This window comes from Salvelinus namaycush, chromosome 2 (genome assembly GCF_016432855.1).
Source record: "Salvelinus namaycush isolate Seneca chromosome 2, SaNama_1.0, whole genome shotgun sequence".
Taxonomy (NCBI): domain Eukaryota; kingdom Metazoa; phylum Chordata; class Actinopteri; order Salmoniformes; family Salmonidae; genus Salvelinus; species Salvelinus namaycush.
Genome location: NC_052308.1, coordinates 2300153 through 2326728, shown reverse-complemented (window position 1 = coordinate 2326728; position 26576 = coordinate 2300153). Strand labels below are relative to the sequence as shown.

The 26576-nt window shown below is 44.2% G+C and overlaps 1 protein-coding gene across 1 annotated transcript in view; it reads left to right on the top strand.

Annotated features, from left to right (window-relative positions):
- itga7 (integrin, alpha 7) overlaps positions 1 to 24169 on the top strand; it is an 81232-nt gene extending 57063 nt beyond the window's left edge. Inside the window, exons 6-12 of the mRNA XM_038963655.1 lie at positions 8793 to 8895; positions 10123 to 10332; positions 13585 to 13701; positions 15472 to 15585; positions 17728 to 17826; positions 18023 to 18148; positions 23599 to 24169. Of these exons, the coding sequence (XP_038819583.1) occupies positions 8793 to 8895; positions 10123 to 10332; positions 13585 to 13701; positions 15472 to 15585; positions 17728 to 17826; positions 18023 to 18148; positions 23599 to 23760 (931 nt within the window). The 3' untranslated portion in view covers positions 23761 to 24169. The remainder of the gene's footprint in view (positions 1 to 8792; positions 8896 to 10122; positions 10333 to 13584; positions 13702 to 15471; positions 15586 to 17727; positions 17827 to 18022; positions 18149 to 23598) is intronic.
- Positions 24170 to 26576: the final 2407 nt, after the last annotated feature.

Genomic DNA, 26576 nt, shown 5'->3' with positions numbered 1-26576 from the left:
TACTAATAGAAGCCTCGAGAGACACAAGGTCTCCTTTGTTTTTCATCCTCTTTGCTATTGCCTTAACGTCCCCATTTCATGAGCGATAAGTTTTTGTTAGTAAAGGGAGGGACGAGCTGCCCTCCTCCCTGTCAGAGAGAGTGTGTCTGTCTGTGTTTGTCTTCTCCTACATACAGAGATAAAGACTAGGCCCATGTGTTGTTATAAAGACTAGGCCCATGTGTGTGGTAGGATGAGAAACACGAGGTAACGTCTTTGCAGATCTCTTGTGTTACTATAATGAAGCCGATGTTGCTGCTCAGGAAGCACGTAAACAGAGCAGTCTAGCGTTCATCTTGCATCTGCTTCAATGGGATTTACTCCCTCAGGAATGTGAGAGGTGTGTCTGCATACAAATCAGGTATAGTGAAATAGAGAAAGAGGAGGGAATTGAACATGCATGTGGTGTGAAAATGTAACTTTGTTTCAACAACCTGTGTGAAAAAATATCAGATACAAATCAAATAATACAAAATGTTTAAACAGGCAAAAACACTAAACAGCTACAGCTATGTTCCAGTCCAACATGCGGTGGTGTGAGATGGAGAAGAGAGGAGAGGATTGGCTGTGACCTGCGTTAGTCCAAGGTCAACATGCAGGGAGACGCTCAAAAACAAAACACAGAGACATTACTAGCCATCAAATCCTTGGAAACAACGACAGAAAAATCAGTGATGTGACAGCTAGTAACATTTTCAAACAGACACAAAGACAGACTAAAGCATCTCGTAGACAAACAGACAAGTACTGAGCAGCTCCAGGGAGACAGGTGTGTGGAATGATACAGTTTGAATTGTGAACCAGTGAAAAGGAAAGGCCTAAATACCACAGAAGTCGTCAGCATTACAACTCCAGGAAGGCGTTTTATCGGGCCTTTAGTGAAGGATTTACCACACAGTTGTCCTTTCACTCGGCAGTCTGATCCGCTCTTTATTTTTACTCAGAAGTCCAATCTTCTATGTTTAAAGCTATAAAAGGGAAATGAGGCTTTGTTCTGTTTTTTTTTAAGCGAAATGGGCCCCAACGGGTTGGGGAATGTGGCCCCTGAGGAAAGACATCAGACACAGTTGACACAGTTGTGTTGTGCAGCTGTCAAAAGTGTCAAGCCTCACGGTTGTAAACACTTATGTTAGGTTAGACTATGTGGTAAAAATACATTTAAAAAAAAAAAGCTACATAGTCCTAGAATCAACTGAAAGCTTGATCTGAATGTTAATGGGTTAATGGACAGAGGGTTAATGGACAGAGGGTTAATGGACAGAGGGGTTAATGGACAGAGGGTTAATGGGTTAATGGACAGAGGGTTAATGGGTTAATGGACAGAGGGTTAATGGACAGAGGGTTAATGGACAGAGGGTTAATGGACAGAGGGTTAATGGACAGAGGGTTAATGGACAGAAGGTTAGTGGACAGAGGGTTAATGGACAGAGGGTTAATGGACAGAAGGTTAGTGGACAGAGGGTTAATGGACAGAGGGTTAGTGGACAGAGGGTTAATGGACAGAGGGTTAATGGACAGAGGGTTAATGGACAGAGGGTTAATGGACAGAGGGTTAATGGACAGAGGGTTAGTGGACAGAGGGTTAATGGACAGAGGGTTAATGGACAGAAGGTTAATGGACAGGGGGTTAATGGACAGAGGGTTAATGGGTTAATGGACAGAGGGTTAATGGACAGAGGGTTAATGGACAGAAGGTTAATGGACAGGGGGTTAATGGACAGAGGGTTAATGGGTTAATGGACACAAGGTTAGTGGACAGAGGGTTAATGGACAGAGGGTTAGTGGACAGAGGGTTAATGGACAGAGGGTTAGTGGACAGAGGGTTAATGGACAGAGGGTTAGTGGACAGAGGGTTAATGGACAGAAGGTTAGTGGACAGAGGGTTAATGGACAGAGGGTTTAATGGACAGAAGGTTAGTGGACAGAGGGTTAATGGACAGAGGGTTTAATGGACAGAGGGTAATGGACAGAGGGTTAGTGGACAGAGGGTTAATGGTTAATGGACAGAGGGGTTAATGGACAGAGGGTTAATGGACAGAGGGTTAATGGACAGAGGGTTAATAGACAGAGGGTTAATGGACAGAAGGTTAGTGGACAGAGGGTTAATGGACAGAGCGTTAATGGACAGAAGGTTAGTGGACAGAGGGTTAATGGACAGAGGGTTAATGGACAGAGGGTTAGTGGACAGAGGGTTAATGGACAGAGGGTTAGTGGACAGAGGGTTAATGGACAGAAGGTTAGTGGACAGAGGGTTAATGGACAGAGGGTTAATGGACAGAAGGTTAGTGGACAGAGGGTTAATGGACAGAGGGTTAATGGACAGAGGGTTAATGGACAGAGGGTTAATGGATAGAGGGTTAATGGGTTAATGGACAGAGGGTTAATGGACAGAGGGTTAATGGACAGAAGGTTAGTGGACAGAGGGTTAATGGGTTAATGGACAGAGGGTTAATGGGTTAATGGACAGAGGGTTAATGGACAGAGGGTTAATGGACAGAGGGTTAATGGACAGAGGGTTAGTGGACAGAGGGTTAATGGGTTAATGGACAGAGGGTTAGTGGACAGAGGGTTAATGGACAGAGGGTTAGTGGACAGAGGGTTAGTGGACAGAGGGTTAATGGACAGAGGGTTAGTGGACAGAGGGTTAATGGACAGAGGGTTAATGGACAGAGGGTTAATGGACAGAGGGTTAATGGACAGGGGGTTAATGGACAGAGGGTTAATGGACAGAGGGTTAATGGACAGAAGGTTAATGGACAGAGGGTTAATGGACAGAGGGTTAATGGACAGAGGGTTAATGGACAGAGGGTTAATGGACAGAGGGTTAATAGACAGAGGGTTAATGGACAGAGGGTTAGTGGACAGAGGGTTAGTGGACAGAGGGTTAGTGGACAGAGGGTTAGTGGACAGAGGGTTAATGGACAGAGGGTTAATGGACAGAGGGTTAGTGGACAGAGGGTTAGTGGACAGAGGGTTAGTGGACAGAGGGTTAATGGACAGAGGGTTAATGGACAGAGGGTTAATGGACAGAGGGTTAATAGACAGAGGGTTAATGGACAGAGGGTTAGTGGACAGAGGGTTAATGGACAGAGGGTTAGTGGACAGAGGGTTAATGGACAGGGGGTTAATGGACAGAGGGTTAATGGACAGAGGGTTAATGGACAGAAGGTTAGTGGACAGAGGGTTAATGGACAGAGGGTTAATGGACAGAGGGTTAATGGACAGAGGGTTAATGGATAGAGGGTTAATGTGTTAATGGACAGAGGGTTAATGGACAGAGGGTTAATGGACAGAGGGTTAATGGACAGAGGGTTAATGGATAGAGGGTTAATGGGTTAATGGACAGAGGGTTAGTGGACAGGGGGTTAATGGGTTAATGGACAGAGGGTTAATGGACAGGGGGTTAATGGGTTAATGGACAGAGGGTTAATGGACAGGGGTTAATGGACAGAGGGTTAATGGACAGAGGGTTAATGGACAGAGGGTTAATGGACAGAGGGTTAATGGACAGAGGGTTAATGGGTTAATGGACAGAGGGTTAATGGACAGAGGGTTAATGGACAGAGGGTTAGTGGACAGAGGGTTAATGGACAGAGGGTTAATGGACAGAGGGTTAGTGGACAGAGGGTTAATGGACAGAGGGTTAATGGACAGAGGGTTAATGGACAGAGGGTTAGTGGACAGAGGGTTAATGGACAGAGGGTTAATGGACAGAGGGTTAGTGGACAGAGGGTTAATGGACAGGGGGTTAATGGATAGAGGGTTAATGGGTTAATGGACAGAGGGTTAATGGACAGAGGGTTAATGGACAGAGGGTTAATGGACAGAGGGTTAATGGACAGAGGGTTAATGGACAGAGGGTTAATGGATAGAGGGTTAATGGGTTAATGGACAGAGGGTTAGTGGACAGAGGGTTAATGGGTTAATGGACAGGGGGTTAATGGACAGGGGGTTAATGGGTTAATGGACAGAGGGTTAATGGACAGAGGGTTAATGGACAGAAGGTTAATGGACAGAGGGTTAATGGACAGAGGGTTAATGGACAGAGGGTTAATGGACAGAGGGTTAGTGGACAGAGGGTTAATGGACAGAGGGTTAGTGGACAGAGGGTTAATGGACAGAGAGTTAGTGGACAGAGGGTTAATGGACAGAGGGTTAGTGGACAGAGGGTTAATGGACAGAGGGTTAATGGACAGAGGGTTAATGGACAGAGGGTTAATGGACAGAGGGTTAATGGGTTAACCCATTAACCCTCTGTCCACTAACCCTCTGTCCATTAACCCTCTGTCCATTAACCCTCTGTCCATTAACCCATTAACCCTCTGTCCATTAACCCTCTGTCCATTAACCCTCTGTCCACTAACCCTCTGTCCATTAACCCTCTGTCCATTAACCCCCTGTCCATTAACCCTCTGTCCATTAACCCTCTGTCCATTAACCCTCTGTCCATTAACCCTCTGTCCACTAACCCATTAACCCTCTGTCCATTAACCCTCTGTCCATTAACCCTCTGTCCATTAACCCATTAACCCTCTGTCCACTAACCTTCTGTCCATTAACCCTCTGTCCATTAACCCTCTGTCCATTAACCCTCTGTCCATTAACCCTCTGTCCATTAACCCTCTGTCCATTAACCCTCTTTCCATTAACCCTCTGTCCATTAACCCCCTGTCCATTAACCCTCTGTCCATTAACCCTCTGTCCACTAACCCTCTGTCCACTAACCCTCTGTCCATTAACCCTCTGTCCATTAACCCCCTGTCCATTAACCCTCTGTCCATTAACCCTCTGTCCATTAACCCTCTGTCCATTAACCCTCTGTCCATTAACCCTCTGTCCATTAACCCTCTGTCCATTAACCCCCTGTCCATTAACCCTCTGTCCACTAACCATTAACCCCCTGTCTATTAACCCTCTGTCCATTAACCCTCTGTCCATTAACCCTCTGTCCATTAACCCATTAACCCTCTGTCCATTAACCCTCTGTCCATTAACCCATTAACCCTCTGTCCACTAACCCTCTGTCCATTAACCCATTAACCCTCTATCCATTAACCCTCTGTCCATTAACCCTCTGTCCATTAACCCTCTGTCCATTAACCCTCTGTCCATTAACCCTCTGTCCATTAACCCATTAACCCTCTGTCCATTAACCCTCTGTCCATTAACCCATTAACCCCCTGTCCATTAACCCTCTGTCCATTAACCCATTAACCCTCTGTCCACTAACCCTCTGTCCATTAACCCATTAACCCTCTATCCATTAACCCTCTGTCCATTAACCCTCTGTCCATTAACCCTCTGTCCATTAACCCATTAACCCTCTGTCCACTAACCCTCTGTCCATTAACCCATTAACCCTCTGTCCATTAACCCTCTGTCCATTAACCCATTAACCCTCTGTCCACTAACCCTCTGTCCATTAACCCATTAACCCTCTATCCATTAACCCTCTGTCCACTAACCCTCTGTCCATTAACCCTCTGTCCATTAACCCTCTGTCCATTAACCCTCTGTCCATTAACCCTCTGTCTATTAACCCTCTGTCCATTAACCCTCTGTCCATTAACCCTCTGTCCATTAACCCTCTGTCCACTAACCCTCTGTCCACTAACCCTCTGTCCACTAACCCTCTGTCCACTAACCCTCTGTCCATTAACCCTCTGTCCATTAACCCTCTGTCCACTAACCCATTAACCCTCTGTCCACTAACCCATTAACCCTCTGTCCACTAACCCATTAACCCTCTGTCCACTAACCCTCTGTCCACTAACCCTCTGTCTATTAACCCTCTGTCCATTAACCCTCTGTCCATTAACCCTCTGTCCACTAACCCTCTATCCATTAACCCTCTATCCATTAACCCTCTATCCATTAACCCTCTGTCCACTAACCCTCTGTCCACTAACCCTCTGTCCACCCTCTGTCCATGTAATGGGTTAACCCATTAACCCTCTGTCCATTAACCCTCTGTCCATTAACCCTCTGTCCATTAACCCTCTGTCCACCTGGCCAAGATAAAGCAAAGCAGTGCGACACAAACAACACAGAGTTGCACATGCAATAAACAAACGTACAGTCAATAACACAATAGAAAAGTCTATATACAGTGTGTGCAAATGAGGTAAGATTAGGGAGGTAAGGCAATAAATAGGCCGTAGTGGCGAAGTAATTACAATTTAGCAATTAAACACTGGAGTGATAGCTGTGCAGAAGATGAATGTGCAAGCAGATATACTGGGGTGCAAAGGAGCAAAAAATAAAATAATATGGGGATGAGGTAGTTGGATAGGCTATTTACAGATGGGCTATGTACAGGTGCAGTGATCTGTGAGCTGCTCTGACAGCTGGTGCTTAAAGTTAGTGAGGGAGATATGAGTCTCCAGCTTCAGTGATTTTTGCAGTTCGTTCCAGTCATTGGCAGCAGAGAACTGGAAGAAAAGGTGGCCAAAGGAAGAATTGGCTTTGGGGGTGACCAGTGAAATATACCTGCTGGAGCGCGTGCTACGGGTGTGTGCTGCTATAGTGACCAGTGAGCTGAGATAAGGCAGAGCTTTACCTAGCAAAGACTTATAGATGACCTGGAGCCAGTGGGTTTGGCGACGAGTATGTAGCGAGGGCCAACCAACGAGAGCATACAGGTCTCAGTGGTGGGTGGTATATGGGGCTTTGGTGACAAAACGGATGGCACTGTGATAGACTGCATCCAATTTCCTGAGTGGAGTGTTGGAGGCTATTTTGTACTTGGCACATCTAAAGCATTTTCTTTTGGGGTTTTGCTTTAGGCCACCAAGTGCTAACAGTCAGTATCTAAATAATATGTGTGAAATGCTGGATAGTGTATGTGATGTTAACAGAGAGGTCTACTTTCTTGGGGATCTGTTATTAATCAACCTACCAGGGTGTTTACAAACACTACAGGAACAAGATCATCCACATGTATCAATCACATTTTACTAACACTGTAGAACTTTGTTCTAAAGCTGTATCCGTACCCATTGGATGCAGTGATCACAATATAGTGGCTATATCCAGGAAAGCCTAAGTTCCAACAGCTGGGCCTAAAATAGTGTATAAGAGATCATACAAAAGATTTTGCTGTGACTCTTATGTGGATGATGTTAAAAATATTTGTTGGTCTGATGTGATTAATGAGGAGCATCCAGACGCTGCACTTGATGAATTTATGAAATTGCTTCTTTCAATGATTGATAAACATGCACCTGTTAAGAGACTGACTGTTAGAACTGTTAAGGCTCCATGGATTGATGAGGAATTGAAAAACTGTATGGTTGAAAGAGATGGGCAAAAGGAGTGGCTAATACGTCTGGCTGCACATCTGACTGGCTTGCTTACTGCAAACTGAGAAATGATGTCACTAAACTGGCCAAAAAGAAGAAGAACCTTTATTATGAAGCCCAGATCAATGATATAAAGAATTATGGCAAAAACTTTGGAGAACTTTAAATGAAATTTTGGGCAGAAAGACAAATTGAACTCCATCTTTCATCGAATCGGATGGCTTATTCATCACAAAAACCATTTGATGTTGCCAATTATTTTAATGATTATTTCTTTGGCAAAGTGGGAAAACTTAGGCAGAAGAACAGAGCGGCACGTTTTGCTCTTAATTGTAATTAGAGGGCTGATATAAATACTATGCATGCCAGTCTCTCTTGGCTAAGAGTTGAGGAGAGACTGACTGCATCACTTCTTCTTTTTATAAGAAACATTCATGTGTTAAATCCCAAATTGTTTGCATAGTCAACTTACACACAGCTCTGACACACACACTTACCCCACCAGACATGCCACCAGGGGTCTTTTCACAGACCCAAAATCCAGAACAAATTCAAGAAAGCGTACAGTATTATAGAGCCATTATTGCATGGAACTTCCTTCCATCTCATATTGCTCAAATGAACAGCAAACCTGGTTTTAATAAACAGATAAAGAAACACCTCACAGTACAACGCCTCTCCCCTATTTGACCTAGATAGTTTGTGTGTATGAATTGATATGTAGGCTACGTGTGCCTTTTAAAAAATGTATGTAGTTCTATCCTTGAGCTGTTCTTGTCTAATGATGTTCTGTATTATGTCATTATGTTTCATGTTTTGTGTGGACCCCAGGAAGAGTAGCTGCTGCTTTTGCAACAGCTAATGGGGATCCTAATAAAATACCAAATACCAAACCCTAACCCTCTGTCCAGTAACCCACTAACCGTCTGTCCAGTAACCCACTAACCCTAACCCACTAATCAGCTAGCATAGCCAGCAGCATACCACCCTGTATCCCACTGCTGACTTGCTTCTGAAGCTAAGCAGGGTTGGTCCTGGTCAGTCCCTAGATGGGAGACCAGATGCTGCTGGAAGTGGTGTTGGAGGGCCAGTAGGTGGCACTCTTTCTTCAGGTCTAAAAAAAAAAAAGAAGAAAATCCTTGTGTAGGGTGTTGTCTTTTGGATGGGACCTTAAACGGGTGTCCTGACTCTCTGTGTGGTCATTAAAGATCCCATGGCATTTGCCGTAAGAGTAGCGGTGTTAACCCCGGTGTCCTGGCTAAATTCCCAAGCTGTCCCTCATACGGTCACCTAATCATCCCCAGCTTACAATTGGCTCATTCATCCCCCCCCCCCTCCTCTCCCCTGTAACTATTCCCCAGGTTGTTGATGTAAATGAGAATGTGTTCTCAGTCAATTTACCTGGTAAAATAATGGTTAAATAACCCTAACCCTGTTTCTGTTCTGATTAAGGGTGGCCCGGCCACACCAGCTGTTCTTCAGTGGAGTTGTGAAGGGGGAGAGTGCTATGGAGACTCTGGACGATGTGGGCAGCGCTCTGGACTTTGAGTTTACGGTGATATTGATTGATTATTTACTTTTATTTGACAAATAAAACTAGCCAACAGGAAAATATCACATGGATCGTTCCACCAATTCGGTGCCTTTTGAGAAGTGAATGGAGGAATGCCCATATGCAGGACCCCCCCGAATTGCGGGCCACATCTCACACTATTGGATAAGTCCGACACCTTGAACAAGCTCACAAATAAATCACAGGAAAGCCAGTGAGGGCTATGGCAAAAACAGAGAGTATGTATTGTATTGTTTAAATGGCTAAATTATTTAACAATGCACCAGGAGTACTTGCTACTGTAATTCCTGAAATACAGAGCCTGTAGATGGAGTACTTCTCAAATCCGAAATTATACTTTTCTTACAATGCTTGCTAGCTAAGCTGGTTAGCTTTCTCTCAGTCTCATTGAACACCAAATGTTACAAACGCTAGCTAGATAGCTAGCCATTTAATGCCACTTAATACTTGTTTTCTTGGTGACAGTTAATTATACATTACAAACATAATTTTATCAGCTTCCCGTGAAGCGATTGTAATGACAGTTCACCACAACATACCCAATAGTTTCCTGATTAGTAAAGGGGTAGTTTCAAAACGCAGTTTGAGATAATTTTGAGGGTATTTTGCCAGTGGTTGAATGGGAAATTGGGCTTCCTGTCACGTCGGTATAAAGGGTCGGGAGACAGGCGCAGGAATGCGTAATAATGGGATTTAATTTATCCAAATTACAGCGTGCCGTGTAAAGGCACGGGGACGAAGACCAAACAAACACTATACAAAACACAGGGCAGAAACCCAAACAAAAGAGCGAGGAGTCCCTCGAATAAATAACACACGCGCACAATGATTAACACACAGGACGAGACCCGTAATCATCTGCGCAATCCACAAGGGCATGAAAGCCAAAACACAAAGCACAGATACTCGCACGCACCAACTGACATTGTAACAATAATCAACAGTCCAATGGAAACCAACGGGCACACTTATACAAGTACTAATCCGTGGGAATAGGGGACAGGTGTGGCGTAATGAAAGTTCCGAGGGATCCGTGACACTTCCCGGGAAAATGTTGTCTGAGGTTGCAAAACAGTTACCAAGGCGGCGAGGATTAGCAAAGGCTCAATTGTAAGCATATTTCAAATAATAATTTGTTTCAATCATAAAACATTTTATATTGACTGTGTTTCATTCAACTAATAAATCAATCCTCCATGTTTTGATTAGGTGACCAACACTGGGCCGTCCCTGCAGACTCTAGGCTCTGCCTTCCTCAACATAATGTGGCCTCATGAGCTGTCCAATGGGAAGTGGCTCCTGTACCCCACCGCTTTTCACTTCCAGGGCCATCCAGAAACACACTGTAGACCCCACACCTCCCTCAACCCACGGAAGTTTTCCCACAGCTCTCCTTCTGAAGACCAGCCACAGGCTACAGTACGTGTACTAGTACAGGGAAATACCTTTCTTTCTCTTTGCCAACAATGCATTAGTCAATATCAATAGTAAAAATATTATACTAGAAAATAAAGTGAAACAAAAACATAGAAATAAGAACCAGGTGAATCCAGGTGAAAGCTATGATCCCTTATTGATGTCACCTTTTAAATCCACTTCAATCCGTGTAGATGAAGTGGAGGAGACATGTTAAAGAAGGATTTTTTAAGTCTGGGAACAATTGAGACATGAATTCTGTATGTGTATTTAAGTGGCTGCTGCATTCATATAGATGATGTCACCATATTCTATGACCGATAGGAACGTCAACTGAAGGATCTGCTTTCTACTGTTAGGTGAGAGGCAGGACCTATTTCTATAGAAGAAGCACATTTTTACGAGGCCATAAGTAGCAAATAATAGTTCAAAACGTATAATTAAGTTGATAAAAAGATCTAACACAACATTAGGTGAAAATATATGTATTATTATGGATTTATAATCAGCTACAGTCGAAGTCAGAAGTTTACATACACTGAGGTTAGAGTCATTAAAACTCGTTTTTCAACCACTCCACAAATGTCTTGTTAACAAACTATAGTTTTGGCAAGTCGGTTAGGACATCTACTTTGTGCATGACACAAGTAATTTTTCCAACAATTGTTTACAGACATATTATTTCACTTATAATTCACTGTATCACAATTCCAGTGGGTCAGAAGTTTACATACACTAAGTTGACTGTGCCTTTAAACAGCTTGGAAAATTTTAGAAAATGATGTCATGGCTTTAGAATCTTCTGATAGGCTAATTGACATAATTTGAGTTAATTAGAGGTGTACCTGTGGATGTATTTCAAGGCCTACCTTCAAACTCAGTGCGTCTTTGCTTGACATCATGGGAAAATCAAAAGAAATCAGCCAAGACCTCAGAGAAAAATGTGTAGACCACAAGTCTGGTTCATCCTTGGGAGCAATTTCCAAATGCCTGAAGGTACCACATTCATCTGGACAAACAATAGTACGCAAGTATAAACACCATGGGACCACGCAGCCGTCATACCGCTCAGGAAGGAGACACGTTCTTTCTCCTAGAGATAAACGTACTTTGGTGCAAAAAGTGCAAATCAATCCCAGAACAACAGCAAAGGACCTTGTGAAGATGCTGGAGGAAACGGGTACAAAAGTATCTGTATCCAAAGTAAAAACGAGTCCTATACCGCTCAGCAAGTAAGAAGCCACTGCTCCAAAACACCCATAAAAACGCCAGACTACAGTTTGCAACTGCACATGGGGACAAAGATCGTACTTGTTGGAGAAATGTCCTCTGGTCTGATGAAACAAAAATAGAACTGTTTGGCCATAATGACCATCGTTATGTTGGGAGGAAAAGGGGGAGGCTTGCAAGCCGAAGAACACCATCCCAACCGTGAAGCACGGGGGTGGCAGCATCATGTTGTGGGGGTGCTTTGCTGCAGGAGGGACTGGTGCACTAAACAAAATAGATGGCATCATGAGGGAGGGAAATTATGTGGATATATTGAAGCAACATCTCAAGACATCAGTCAGGAAGTTAAAGCTTGGTCGGAAATGTGTCTTCCAAATGGACAATGACCCAAAGCAGACTTCCAAAGTATGCTACCAAATACTAATTGAGTGTATGTAAACGTCTGACCCACTGGGAATGTGATGAAAGAAATAAAAGCTTAAATAAATCATTCTCTCTACTATTACTCTGACATTTCACATTCTTAAAATAAAGTGGTGATCCTAACTGACCTAAGACAGGGCATTTTTACTAGGATTAAATGTCAGTAATTGTGAAAAACTGAGTTTAAATGTTATTTGGCTAAGGTGAATGTAAACTTCCGAACTGTATAAAGGGGCGGTCATTTTGGACCTGGAACACAGAATTAATTAACATGAAACGAACACAACAGGAGGGTTGATTTTTTTTTAAATTAAAGCTGCAATATGTCACTTTTTGGGTTACCTGACCAAATTCACATAGATTTGTGAGTTATAGATCTTTCATTCTCATTGAAAGCTAGTCTAAGAAGCGGTAGATCTGTTCTATATGCACTGTAGCCATTTTGTTAGCCTGTTGATATTTTAATTGTTTAATTGAAGCAAATGTATTCCACACACCCCATGATTGAGTCATTTTTAAAAAGGTGCAATCTGTAACTTTTATTTTATTTTATTTCCTGCAGGGTAGCGTTTTTCGTCATGACTCGTCATGACTCTTGCTCACTACATGGCACAGCCACAATGTCATAATATCATATTTTAAACCTAACCTTAAACACACTGCTAACCCTAAACTTAAATGAAAACCAAAAACCATATTTTTGTTTTCATTAATTTTTTTACAATATAGTGCAAACAACTGAGTAAAAACTCAAACCAAGTTTATTCACCCACTGGGTCCTACAGCTGCAGAGACAGGGCATGATTACACAAGCATATATATTTATAACCTTCTAATAGGCGTGGTCAACGCCGTAAACATCTAGACAGCCAATACATCTCTGTTGCTAGGCAGGAATTGAATTGTTTCCTCTCACTGGTGTAGTCACAGCCCTGTCTGTTACTAAAACCTTTGTGGGTGTGGGAGTGTATGTGTGAGAGAGTACTGCAGTAGGAGAGATGTTATGGTGGGCCTGTCTGGCCCCTTTCCCAGACGTTTCTGCTCACGTCATCTGTTGATTTGACCTGGAGACGCATTTCTCACTCCTCCCTAGTTCCGCAGACGGCCTTCCTTATCAGAGACTAACAGTTGCCTTTCACCTCCCTCTTCAGAAATATGAAACAGAATTTGAAGTTTCTACTCTCAGGAATTTTCCATATTTCTAGTCCCATCTACCCTTCATTGACCCCAACACATGCATTCCTGATACATGTAATGTAATTCATGATTTCTAGTGTGGTAACTTGAATCAGTACATTTCAAGCTAGAGTCTAAATATAGCAAATGGTTTCTTTGCAGCTGGCCTATTTAAGGGGAAATCTCTCAGTTCTGCCCTCAGGACAAGACTCGTGACAATAAACATCAACCTGCTTGTTGCATTTCCTTGGAAACATCCAAAACAAGCAAAATAGAAAAAATATATATTTTATATTCACCTCAGTCTACAAACAAGTGCACCGGAAGAAATGATCCAAGTCTTAAATTTACACAACTCTGTGGATTATAATAAATAAGTTATTGTAAACAAATATGCCGTCTTCTGTTTCCTGTCCCCGTGAACAGTTCAGGAGGAAGGGGCGATCCCACCCGGAAGAGGAGGGGCATGTGATGACCAAGGGCAGTCTGGGTAGGACCACGCCCGCTGTGGCTGCCTCCGAGAGACGGAAGTCACTCAAACTGGTGAGAGAGTGAGAGAGGGAGAGGGGGGAGAGAGAGAAGGAGAGTGGGGAGAGAGAGAGGGGTAGAAGGTGGGGGATAGGGGGGAGAGAGGAGAGAGAGAGAGAGGTAGGAGGGGGATGGGGGGAGAGGGGAGGGAGGGAGGGAGGGAGGGGAGAGAGAGAGGTAGGAGGGGGATAGGGGGAGAGGGGGAGGGAGGGAGGGGAGGGAGAGAGAGAGGTAGAAGGAGGGGGAGAGGGGGAGGGAGGGAGGGAGGGGAGAGAGGGAGGGGAGGGAGAGTGGGTAAGAGGGGAGAGTGAGAGTGGGATAGGGAGAGGGGGATAGGGGGAGGGGGGAGGGGGGAGAGAGAGGGGGATAGGGAGAGGGGGATATGGGGGAGATAGGGGTAGGGGGAATGGGAGAAGGAGAGAGAGAAACAGAGGTAGAATGAGGGGGATAGGGGGAGAGAGAGAGAGAAACAGAGGTAGACGGAGGGGGATAGGGGGAGAGAGAGAGAGAAACAGAGGTAGACGGAGGGGGATAGGGGGAGAGAGAGAGAGAAACAGAGGTAGAAGGAGGGGGATGGGGGGAGAGAGAGAGAAACAGAGGTAGAAGGAGGGGGATAGGGGGAGAGAGAGAGAGAAACAGAGGTAGAAGGAGAGGGATAGGGGGAGAGAGAGAGAAACAGAGGTAGAAGGAGGGGGATAGGGGGAGAGAGAGAGAAACAGAGGTAGACGGAGGGGGATGGGGGAGAGAGAGAAACAGAGGTAGACGGAGGGGGATAGGGGGAGAGAGAAAAACAGAGGTAGACGGAGGGGGATAGGGGGAGAGAGAGAGAGAAACAGAGGTAGAAGGAGGGGGATGGGGGGGGAGAGAGAAACAGAGGTAGAAGGAGAGGGATAGGGGGAGAGAGAGAGAGAAACAGAGGTAGAAGGAGGGGGATAGGGGGAGAGAGAGAGAGAAACAGAGGTAGGAGGAGGGGGATAGGGGGAGAGAGAGAGAGAGAGAAACAGAGGTAGAAGGAGGGGGATAGGGGGAGAGAGAGAGAAACAGAGGTAGAAGGAGGGGGATAGGGGGAGAGAGAGATAAACAGAGGTAGAAGGAGAGGGATAGGGGGAGAGAGATAGGTGGGAGAGAGAGAGAGAAACAGAGGTAGAAGGAGGGGATAGGGGGAGAGAGAGAGAGAAACAGAGGTAGAAGGAGGGGGATTGTAAACCGAACGTCAGATTCAGTTGAACCTGCACTGTAGAAATAATCTCCAAACCCCACAGCCCTGAGGGCAATGCACAGCATCCTTACTGCTGGGAAGGGAAACCTAGTGAGTTGTGCAACTGAATGCATTCAACTGAAATGTGTCTTCCTCATTTAACCCAACCCCCTCTGAATCAGAGAGGTGAGTCTTCCTCATTTAACCCAACCCCCTCTGAATCAGAGAGGTGAGTCTTCCTCATTTAACCCAACCCCCTCTGAATCAGAGAGGTGAGTCTTCCTCATTTAACCCAACCCCCTCTGAATCAGAGAGGTGAGTCTTCCTCATTTAACCCAACCCCCTCTGAATCAGAGAGGTGAGTCTTCCTCATTTAACCCAACCCCCTCTGAATCAGAGAGGTGAGTCTTCCTCATTTAACCCAACCCCCTCTGAATCAGAGAGGTGAGTCTTCCTCATTTAACCCAACCCCCTCTGAATCAGAGAGGTGAGTCTTCCTCATTTAACCCAACCCCCTCTGAATCAGAGATTGAATACTGACTGACCCTGCTATTCTCATCACCTGTCCCCCCCCCCCTCGTCTGTAGGACTGTCTGCTGGGTTCAGCACGTTGTGTCCTGTTCCAGTGTCCTCTCCACAGCTTCTCTGGCTCGGCTGTCCTCAAGATCCAGGGACGCTTGTGGAACAGCACCTTCCTGGAGGTAAAACACCACATCACCTATCACATTGTGTTAATAAAGACTGTACTTTGCTAGCTGAATCATCTGGTTATTAAAAGAAAAGACATGTTTTGTCATACCCGTGGTATATGGTCTGATGGTCTGATGTACCACGGCTGTCAGCCAATCAGCTTTCCGTGCTCAGACCACCCACTCAACACCCCTCAACATCTCAACTCCCATACCGGAGACACCTCAACATCTCAACACTCCCATACCGGAGACACCTCAACATCTCAACGCTCCCATACCGGAGACACCTCAACATCTCAACTCACATACCAGAGACCCCTCAACATCTCAACTCCCATACCGGAGACACCTCAACATCTCAACGCTCCCATACCGGAGACACCTCAACATCTCAACGCTCCCATACCGGAGACACCTCAACATCTCAACACTCCCATACCGGAGACACCTCAACATCTCAACACTCCCATACCGGAGACACCTCAACATCCCAACTCTCCCATACCGGAGACACCTCAACATCTCAACGCTCCCTTACCGGAGACACCTCAACATCTCAACATCTCAACACTCCCATACCGGAGACACCTCAACATCTCAACGCTCCCATACCGGAGACACCTCAACATCTCAACGCTCCCATACCGGAATCCCCTCAACATCTCAACGCTCCCATACCGGAGACACCTCAACATCTCAACACTCCCATACCGGAGACACCTCAACATCTCAACGCTCCCATACCGGAGACACCTCAACATCTCAACACTCCCATACCGGAGACACCTCAACATCTCAACACTCCCATACCGGAGACACCTCAACATCTCAACACTCCCATACCGGAATCCCCTCAACATCTCAACACTCCCATACCGGAATCCCCTCAACATCTCAACACTCCCATACCAGAGACACCTCAACTCCCATACCGGAATCCCCTCAACATCTCAACATATTTTGTTTCTCTTTATGGGCTGGCCCATTACATTCAGACACAGTTCCAGTCAACCTTTAGTGTACTGTCTCTGCTTGTCACATTTCCTGAACTTAATGCAAGTGTATGATAATAGTAGCATTTGTATTGATTAAACAGTTATTGTGAACGGGCATTATGAAGGATTGAGAGCGATCACAGACTGTAACTACAAAGGCAACACGAGGGCTGCACCAGAACGGGGGTGAACACTTTGCATTGTACTTATGACTATGTATCAATCAACATTTAGCCGTCATTGTCCAACTTCTTGGTCATATATTAGTAAGGAAACAATGAGCAGGATTCATAGTAGTTGACTAAAGCACAGTGTCTCAAAGTGGGGATCCAGTGAGTACAAGGTGTAATACAATATTATTCATGTACATTTTATGTTCTTAAACCTGGGCAACATGGGCCTAATTATTGTATCTTGTGTTCTTGCCTAGTCGTATTCCACTTTTTACATACATGCACTGTATAAATGTACTGTATAAATGCATTGTAATTTAAATCTAGAACCCTTAGTTGCTACATCAAGGTTTGGTATGGAATACCATGATATACCCATTGATTCTTGAAGAATATAACTTATAAATAACTCATGAGCTTAGTTTAACTGTCACACTCCATCAAAACCCAAAATATAAACTTGTTTTACCCCAATGTTTGTAAACAATGTGAATGTAAACAAACACTGTATAGCCTCAACACATGGTAAATCTATACTATATCATGGATGGTCAGTCCTTGCATCCATAGCGCTGGCTGTGAATTTGGGAGTAGTTACATTTCTCCAGGCCCATCCTTAAGCTCTTTACCAAAAACAGAGGCGGGGTGGCCGCTTTGTTATTGACTCTAGCTTTAAGCTTTAAAACGGTAAAGTCTTCCCTCTGACCCCTGACAAAATGTGTAGAATTACAGAAAATATTCTCTCTGATGCCAAGAGGTGGGCTTTAAAATGTTCCTTCGCAGGACCCGAGACTTGGTTTATCTGGCCATGCACTGCCAGTCTGTGTGAACCTCCTTATATGCATTTAAAAAAATACAAATAAGATAATATTTATCTCCATCGAGTTATGAGGGGGTCGCTGATGAATTTACTCTTCCCTTGTCTCGCACTTCTCTTTCTTCTCTCTTCTCTTCTCTCTTCTCTTCTCTCTTCTCTCCGTCAGGAGTTCCCATCAGTCAGTGCTCTGGAGCTGCTGGTTAGAGCCAACATCACAGTCAAGTCCAGCATCAAACACCTGGTGCTGAGGGATGCTGCTGCACAGGTAACACACACACGCACACGCACACGCACACACGCACACGCACACACACACACACACACTTAACTATTCACATGAATAACTAGGGCCAGGCTTTTCCTGACCAAGACGCTGGGCTTTAACTACTAGTGATACGTACACAGTAAAGACAAGACACTTCACAATAAAACACTCATATATGACTGTGTTTTCCCTGTAGGTCCCAGTGATGATTTACCCAGAGGTTGGTCTGACTGCCCAGTACTGGATCCCCTGGTGGTGGATTCTCATAGCCATCCTGGCTGGTATCCTGGTGCTGTCCCTGATGGTCTGCATCCTCTGGAAGGTACCAACACCTAGTATAACACAGAATAAACACCTCTATTACTGTGTCTTACATATCTATATAATCAGTGGTGGAAAAAGTATCCAATTATCATACTTGAGTAAAAGTAAAGATACATTCATAGAAAATGACTCAAGTAAAAGTGAAAGTCACCCAGTAAAATACTACTTGAGTAAATGTCTAAAAGTATCTGGATTTAAATGTACTTAAGTACAGTGGTGGAAAAAAGTACTACATTGTCATACTTGAGTAAACGTACAAAGTAAAAGTAAATACTATATATAAAATTCCTGATATTAAGCAAAGAAGACAACACAATTTCCTTATTATTGTTATTTTTTGACAGCCAGAGGTACACTCTACCACTCAGACATCATTTACAAACGAAGCATTTGTGTTTAGTGATTCTGCCAGATCAGAGGCAGTAGGGATGACCAGGGATGTTCTCTTGATAAGTGTGTGAATTGGACCATTTTCCTGTCCTGCTAAGCATTCAAAATGTCATTTTGGGTGTCAAGGAAAATGTATGAAGTAAAAAGTACATTATTTTCTTTAGGAATGGTGGGAAGTAAAAGTTGTCAAAAATATAAATAGTAAAGTAAAGTACAGATACCCCCAAAAAATGACTTAAGTAGTACTTTAATAAAGTATTTTTACTTAAGTACTTTACACAACTGTATATTTTACTGGTTGGTATCCTGGTGCTGGTTCTGCTGGTCTGCCCACTCTGAAATGTACCAACACACATCATATTTGACTATACCTACTGTAGTTACTGTACTTATATTATCCTGGATGCCCCAGGGCAATGATTGGGGACATTGCCCTGTGTAGGGTGCCGTCTTTCAGATGGGACGTTAAACGAGTGTCATGACTCTCTGTGATCACTAAAGAACCCATGACACTTATTGTAAGAGTAGGGGTGTTAACCCTGGTGTTCTGGCTAAATGCCCAATCTGGCCCTTATACCATCATGGACACCTAATCATCCCCATCTTCCAATTGGCTCATTTATTCCCTCCTCCTCTCCCTTGAAACTATTCCCCAGGTCGTTGCTGTAAATCAGAATGAGTTCTCAGCAGGGGTTGGAAGTATTTCAGGGAACAGAACCAGAAACCGAAAAATAAAATTTTCAGAGGAATGGAAACCGAACAGGGAACAGAAGTTATCTCTCCTGCTCTGGAACAGAACCGTTATTTTCACATCTTTAAAACCGGTTAATAACGGTATTTTTTATTCCCAAAAATATTCCTAATGTCCAGTATAAAATTCTATAATTCGGTGAAGTTATAATACTAGTAATAGCCTAAACACATTCCAGTCATGATGTTCAACACTTCAAGCCCCTCCATGTCCACCCCTCTCTCTCGCTCTCTCCCCTCTCGTGAAATTTCAGCCGCATCTGGTGCCTGCACTTATCTGACCAATCAAACATGAAAACAACTACATTACCCATTCCAGAGCAACCTGCTCTATCAGCGCTAATTGATTAATGAGCTAAATGAATGAGGTAAATGTAAAATGATGTTGATTTCACAGGTATATGAACTGCTACTTCTTTGGGGTTCGAACCGGTTTAGAACTTTATCTTCTAGTCGGAACATCGGAACGGAATGATTCGAAAATGATTTTGGTTCCAACCCCTGGTTCTCACTCAACTTACCTGGTAAAATAAGGGTAAAATAAATAAATACATGGCTGGTAAACTGGTGCTGACCCTGCATACTCTGGAAGGTCCACACACATCATACTGTATATTAGTTACTGTAGGTGACTACATATCTATGTTATCCAGGCCATCGTCCTGTATATGACTATACCTTCTGTATATTAGTTACTGTAGGTGACTACATATCTATGTTATCCAGGCCATCGTCCTGTATATGACTATACCTTCTGTATATTAGTTACTGTAGGTGACTACATATCTATGTTATCCAGGCCATCGTCCTGTATATGACTATATCTTCTGTATATTAGTTATTGTGCGTTGCTACATATCCCTGTTATCCTGGCTGGTATACTGCTGCTGGCCCTATTGGTCTGCATACTGTGGAAGAAGACCATCCATCCCTATACTCTTATCATTCAATCATAATGTATTTTGTATCCAGCTGTGATCTTCAGATCTTGGATCTATTCTCCTCACCTCTCTGAGATAAGTCAGTTATTTATCTCGTCTCCAGTCCATCTCTCCTCACCTCTCTGAGATAAGTCAGTTATTTATCTCGTCTCCAGTCCATCTCTCCTCACCTCTCTGAGATAAGTCAGTTATTTATCTCGTCTCTAGTCCATCTCTCCTCACCTTTCTGAGATAAGTCAGTTATTTATCTCGTCTCCAGTCCATCTCTCCTCACCTCTCTGAGATAAGTCAGTTATTTATCTCGTCTCTAGTCCATCTCTCCTCACCTTTCTGAGATAAGTCATTTATTTATCTCGTCTCTAGTCCATCTCTCCTCACCTCTCTGAGATAAGTCAGTTATTTATCTCGTCTCTAGTCCATCTCTCCTCGCCTTTCTGAGATAAGTCAGTTATTTATCCCGTCTCTAGTCCATCTCTCCTCTCCACATCTCTAGTCCATCTCTCCTCTCCACATCTCTAGTCCATTTCTCCTCTCCCCATCTCTAGTCCATCTCTCCTCTCCACGTCTCTAGTCCATCTCTCCTCTCCACGTCTCTAGTCCATCTCTCCTCTCCCCATCTCTAGTCCATCTCTCCTCTCCCCGTCTCTAGTCATCTCTCCTCTCCACGTCTCCAGTCCATCTCTCCTCTCCCCGTCTCTAGTCCATCTCTCCTCTCCCCATCTCTCCTCTCCACGTCTCTAGTCCATCTCTCCTCTCCACGTCTCTAGTCCATCTCTCCTCTCCCCGTCTCTAGTCCATCTCTCCTCTCCCCATCTCTCCTCTCCACGTCTCTAGTCCATCTCTCCTCTCCACGTCTCTAGTCCATCTATCCTCCACGTCTCTAGTCCATCTCTCCACGTCTCTAGTCCATCTCTCCTCTCCATGTCTCTAGTCCATCTCTCCTCTCCCCATCTCTAGTCCATCTCTCCTCTCCATGTCTCTAGTCCATCTCTCCTCTCCATGTCTCTAGTCCATCTCTCCTCTCCCCATCTCTAGTCCATCTCTCCTCTCCATGTCTCTAGTCCATCTCTCCTCAATGTCTCTAGTCCATCTCTCCTCTCCCCATCTCTAGTCCATCTCTCCTCTCCCCATCTCTAGTCAATATCTCCTCTCCCCATCTCTAGTTCATCTCTCCTCTCCCCATCTCTAGTCAATATCTCCTCTCCCCATCTCTAGTCAATATCTCCTCTCCCCATTTCTAGTCAATATCTCCTCTCCCCATCTCTAGTTCATCTCTCCTCTCCCCATCTCTAGTCCATCTCTCCTCTCCCCATCTCTAGTTCATCTCTCCTCTCCCCATCTCTAGTCAATATCTCCTCTCCATGTCTCTAGTCCATCTCTCCTCTCCCCATCTCTAGTCAATATCTCCTCTCCATGTCTCTAGTCCATCTCTCCTCCATGTCTCTAGTCCATCTCTCCTCTCCCCATCTCTAGTCCATCTCTCCTCAATGTCTCTAGTCCATCTCTCCTCTCCCCGTCTCTAGTCCATCTCTCCTCTCCCCATCTCTAGTTCATCTCTCCTCTCCCCATCTCTAGTCAATATCTCCTCTCCATGTCTCTACGCCATCTCTCCTCTCCCCATCTCTAGTCCATCTCTCCTCTCCCCATCTCTAGTCCATTTCTCCTCCCCGTCTCTAGTCAATATCTCCTCTCCGGCATCTCTAGTCCATCTATCCTCTCCCCATCTCTAGTCCATCTCTCCTCTCCCCATCTCTAGTCAATATCTCCTCTCCCCATCTCTAGTCAATATCTCCTCTCCCCATCTCTAGTCCATCTCTCCTCTCCCCGTCTCTAGTCCATCTCTCCTCTCCCCGTCTCCAGTCCATCTCTCCTCTCCCCGTCTCCAGTCCATCTATCCTCTCCCCATCTCTAGTCCATCTCTCCTCTCCCCATCTCTAGTCCATCTCTCCTCTCCCCATCTCTAGTCCATCTCTCCTCTCCCCATCTCTAGTCCATCTCTCCTCTCCCCATCTCTAGTCCATCTCTCCTCTCCCCATCTCTAGTCCATCTCTCCTCTCCCCATCTCTTTTACTCTGTACTTCTTTTTCACCTCCCTCCCATCTCTGTTGCAACTCCTTCTCCTCCCCCCTCTCCCCCCTCTCCTCCTCCTCCTCTTCCACCCTCTCCTCAGTGTGGGTTCTTCAAGCGTACAGAGCGCCACCCCCAGTACGAGACAGAATACTACCACGCCCACATGCACATTCAGCTCTCTGAGGTGGAGAAGCAGGCATCAGACCAATAGGTTCCTGCTTTCCCCTCCCCTCTCCCCCAAGCGGTAAAACCACGCACCCTGGCCTGCCTCGTACTGGCATGCCCTGGTCTCTCACGCCCTGCAGCTCCCCTTAGACACTGATCCAGGTTCAGTTTTGCTGTCACGTTCCTGACCTTATTTCCTTTGTTCAGTCTTGTTTAGTTGGTCAGGACGTGAGCTGGGTGGGCATTCTATGTTATGTGTTTCTATGTTGGGTTTATTGTTTGGCCTAATATGGTTCTCAATCAGAGGCAGGTGTTTGTCATTGTCTCTGATTGGGAACCATATTAAGGTTGACTGTTCTCAATGTTTGTTTGTGGGTGATTGTTGCCGTGTCTGTGTTTGTTCGCCACACGGTACTGTTTTCGTTCGTTTGTTCACGTCGTTTATTGTTTTGTATTTTGTCAAGTGTTTTTCGTCTTCGTTTAAATATTAAAGTATGTATTCAAACCATGCTGCGCTTTGGTCCGATCCTTGCTCCTCCTCAGACAAGGAGGATTACGACGAGCGTTACATTTGCGTTGCCTCCTCTAATGGTTAAGGTTAGGGGTTTTGTGGGATGGGTAAGCTGATCCTAGATCTGTGCCTAACGGACAGAGACCTGTTGTGCTGCGTGCTGTGGCTCTGCCTGCCGTGTGATCTTTGACCTTAAATTCTGTACGTGAAACAAGTTAATTCTGGCACAAGGAAGTCATGTTCCTAATAATTCTGGTTCTATTCATGAACATTATCATTCCATCTGGTTCCACACTTGACAACAATGTTAGAATGAACATGTGTTCTCTGTTGTTCTTTTGTGTTTCTGACAAAATGGGGGGCGCTGCAAGAGTGTGGTGGCTGTAGGTGAAATGACAACGTGTGGCAGCGCAATTGTAATGTTTTGCGAGGCACTGGTGTGTTTTCTTTGTTTGTGCGTCACCTGTTTCACTGACGTTTCACAAGTCACCTGAACATTTTGGTTTGTGTGGCACCTGCACAATCAAAAGCAAAAAATCTCCTTCAGGTTACTCAGCGGCATCGACAAAGTACATTTTTCATACGCTCTCTCCTTCCCTCCCCCTTCTCTCTCTCCCACAGTGTGGTTTCTTCCGTCGGGTCCAGTATGAAGACAAAGTGCCTCAGTACCATGCGGTGAAGATTCCCCATCAGGACCTGCCCCAGTTCCATGAGAGCCAGCAGAAGGCAGGGATCCTCCACAAGAAAGAGTGGGCTACACACTGGAGCGATGGAACTTCCTGATCGACAGCAACAACAAAAACAACAACAAGGAATTGAATAATAACAAACCCCCAATTCCACCCATATGGCCCACTCACTAACTCTGCGGTGTAGTAAATGTGTGCACACAGACTGGCCGTGTCACAACAGTGTTGTGACACATTGAGGCAACGTCCTGATCCTTCACCCTTCTTCTGAAGTGGATTAATGCTGACTACTCTCTCCTACGTATTTATATGGACAGTGATGCTAACTTTCTACATTGTCTCTATAGTCCAGCATTTTGGATTTGAGATCAAATGTTCCACATGAGGTGACAGTACATAATGTCATCTTTCACTTGAGGGTATTATTTATACATATCTGATTTACCATTTAGAAATGAAAGCACTTTGTAGATCTAGTCCCCCCATTTGAAGACGTCATGAGTATTTGGACAAATTTCACTTACATGTGTATTAAAATAGTCAAAAATGTAAGTATTTGGTCCCATATTCCTAGCACACAATGACTACATCAAGCTTGTGACTCTACAAACTTGTTGGATACATTAGATGGTTCTAAACACTTCTACATGAACGTGGATGCTAAAATGATTATGGATAGTCATGAATCATTAAAGACGATGAGTGAGAAAGTTACAGAGGGTCAAAGGTCTTGCCCCCAAGACATGCTAACCTCCCGTGTTATTGGTAATGTTGAGAGGTTAGCATGCTTTGCTGTAGCTTCTATAACTTTCCCACTCATCATTATTCACAATTCATTCATGATTTTTCTTAAATCGTGGCATTATCAGGATTGATATAGAACTGTTCACAAACATCTCATCTACTCACTTAGATGGAAGATCGCCCTAATCCTCATTCACCATTCAGTTCCTATTGGGCAAAACCCAACTACGACTGCATCTAAGAAGTTTATAGAGTCACAAGCTTGACGTACTCGTTGCATGCTAGAAATATGGGAGCAAATACTCAACTTTTGACTACTTCAGTACACTATAAGTAAAATTTTGTCCAAATATTTAAATCAGATATGGAAATACCCTCAAATAAAAGGTGACATTCTGTACTGTCACCTCATATGAACAATTAATCTCAAATCTGAAATGATGAAGTATAGAGCCAAATTTAAAAATGTTGCATCACTGTCCGAATACATACACTACATAGTGTACATCAATATGGCATGAAAGTCCCGCCTACTTCCTGGATCATGTCCCACACGGTTTTTGAAGTGCCGTCAAAATATCATCAAATTCATGAGAACATGTAATTTAAAGATGGACAATGCAGAAATCGCTCCGTCATTTCCTGGTTGCTAAAATTGTAATAGTTCGCCAGCTTTTCCCACTCTTGGCAATCTCTCAACCAGCTTCACCTGGAATGGTTTTCCAACAGTCTTGAAGGAGTTCCCACATATGCTGAGCACTTGTTTGCTGCTTTTCCTTCACTCTGCGGTCCGACTCTTCCCAAACCAACTAAATTGGGTTGAGGTCGGGTGATTGTGGAGGCCAGGTCATCTAATGCAGCACTACATCACTCTCCTTTTTGGTCAAATAGCCCTTACACAGCCTGGAGGTGTGTTGGGTCATTGTCCTGTTGAAAAACAAATTATAGTTTCACTAAGCGCAAACCAGATGGGATGGCATATCGCTGCAGAATGCTGTGGTAGCCATGCTAGTTAAGAGTGCTTTGAATTCTAAATAAATCACTGACAGTGTCACCAGCAAAGCACCCCTACACCACCACACCTCCTCCTCCATGTTTCACGGTGGGAATAACAAATGCGGAGATCATCCGTTCACCTACTCTTCGTCTCACAAAGACATGGTGGTTGGAACAAAAATCGAACAGTTGGACTCATCAGACCAAAGGGCAGATTTCCACCAGTCTAATGTCCATTGCTCGTGTTTCTTGGCCCAAGCAAGTCTCTTCTTCTTATTAGTGTCATTTAGAAGTGTTTTTTTTTGCAGCAATTTGACCATAAAGGCCTGATTCACGCAGTCTCCTCTGAACAGTTGATGTTGAGATGTGTGAAGCATTCATTTGGGGTGCAATTTCTGAGGCTGGTAACTCGAATTAACTTATTCTCTGCAGCAGAGGTAACTCTGGGTCTTCCTTTCCTGTGGCGGTCCTCATGAGAGCCAGTTTCATCATAGCGGTTGAATGTATCACGACTGCAATGAAGAAACTTGAAAAGCTCTTGAAATTTTCCGAATTGACTGACCTTCATGTCTTAAAATAATGATGGACTGTCATTTCTCTAGAGATGTGGAGAGGAGATATTGACTTGAGCTGTTGTTACCATAATATGGACTTGGTCTTAATAAGGATATCGTCTGTATGCTCCCCCCCCCCCACCTTGTCACAGCACAACTGATTGGCTCAGTTGGAAAGACATTTCACTAATTTACTTTTAACAAGGCACACCTGTTAATTGAAATACATTCCGGGTGACTACCTCATGAAGCTGGTTGAGAAAATGCCAAGAGTGTGCAAAGCTGTCATCAAAGCAAAGAGTGGCTACTTTGAAGAATCTCAGATATAAAATATATTTTGATTTGTTTCACACTTTTTTGGTTACTACATGATTCCATATGTGTTATTTCATAGTTTTGATGTCTTCACTATTATTCTACAATGTAGAAAATAGTAAAAATAAAGAAAGTAGGTGTAAAAAAAATAAAGAGTAGGTGTGTCCAAACTTTTGACTGCGACTGTATTTTTCCTATCCAAGAATATTGTGTCTTCAGCTGTTTAAAGCTGGTGTGCAAAAATGAAACTTAAGAACAGGAAACATAGAAATCACACACATAGAACAGATATAGCGCTTCT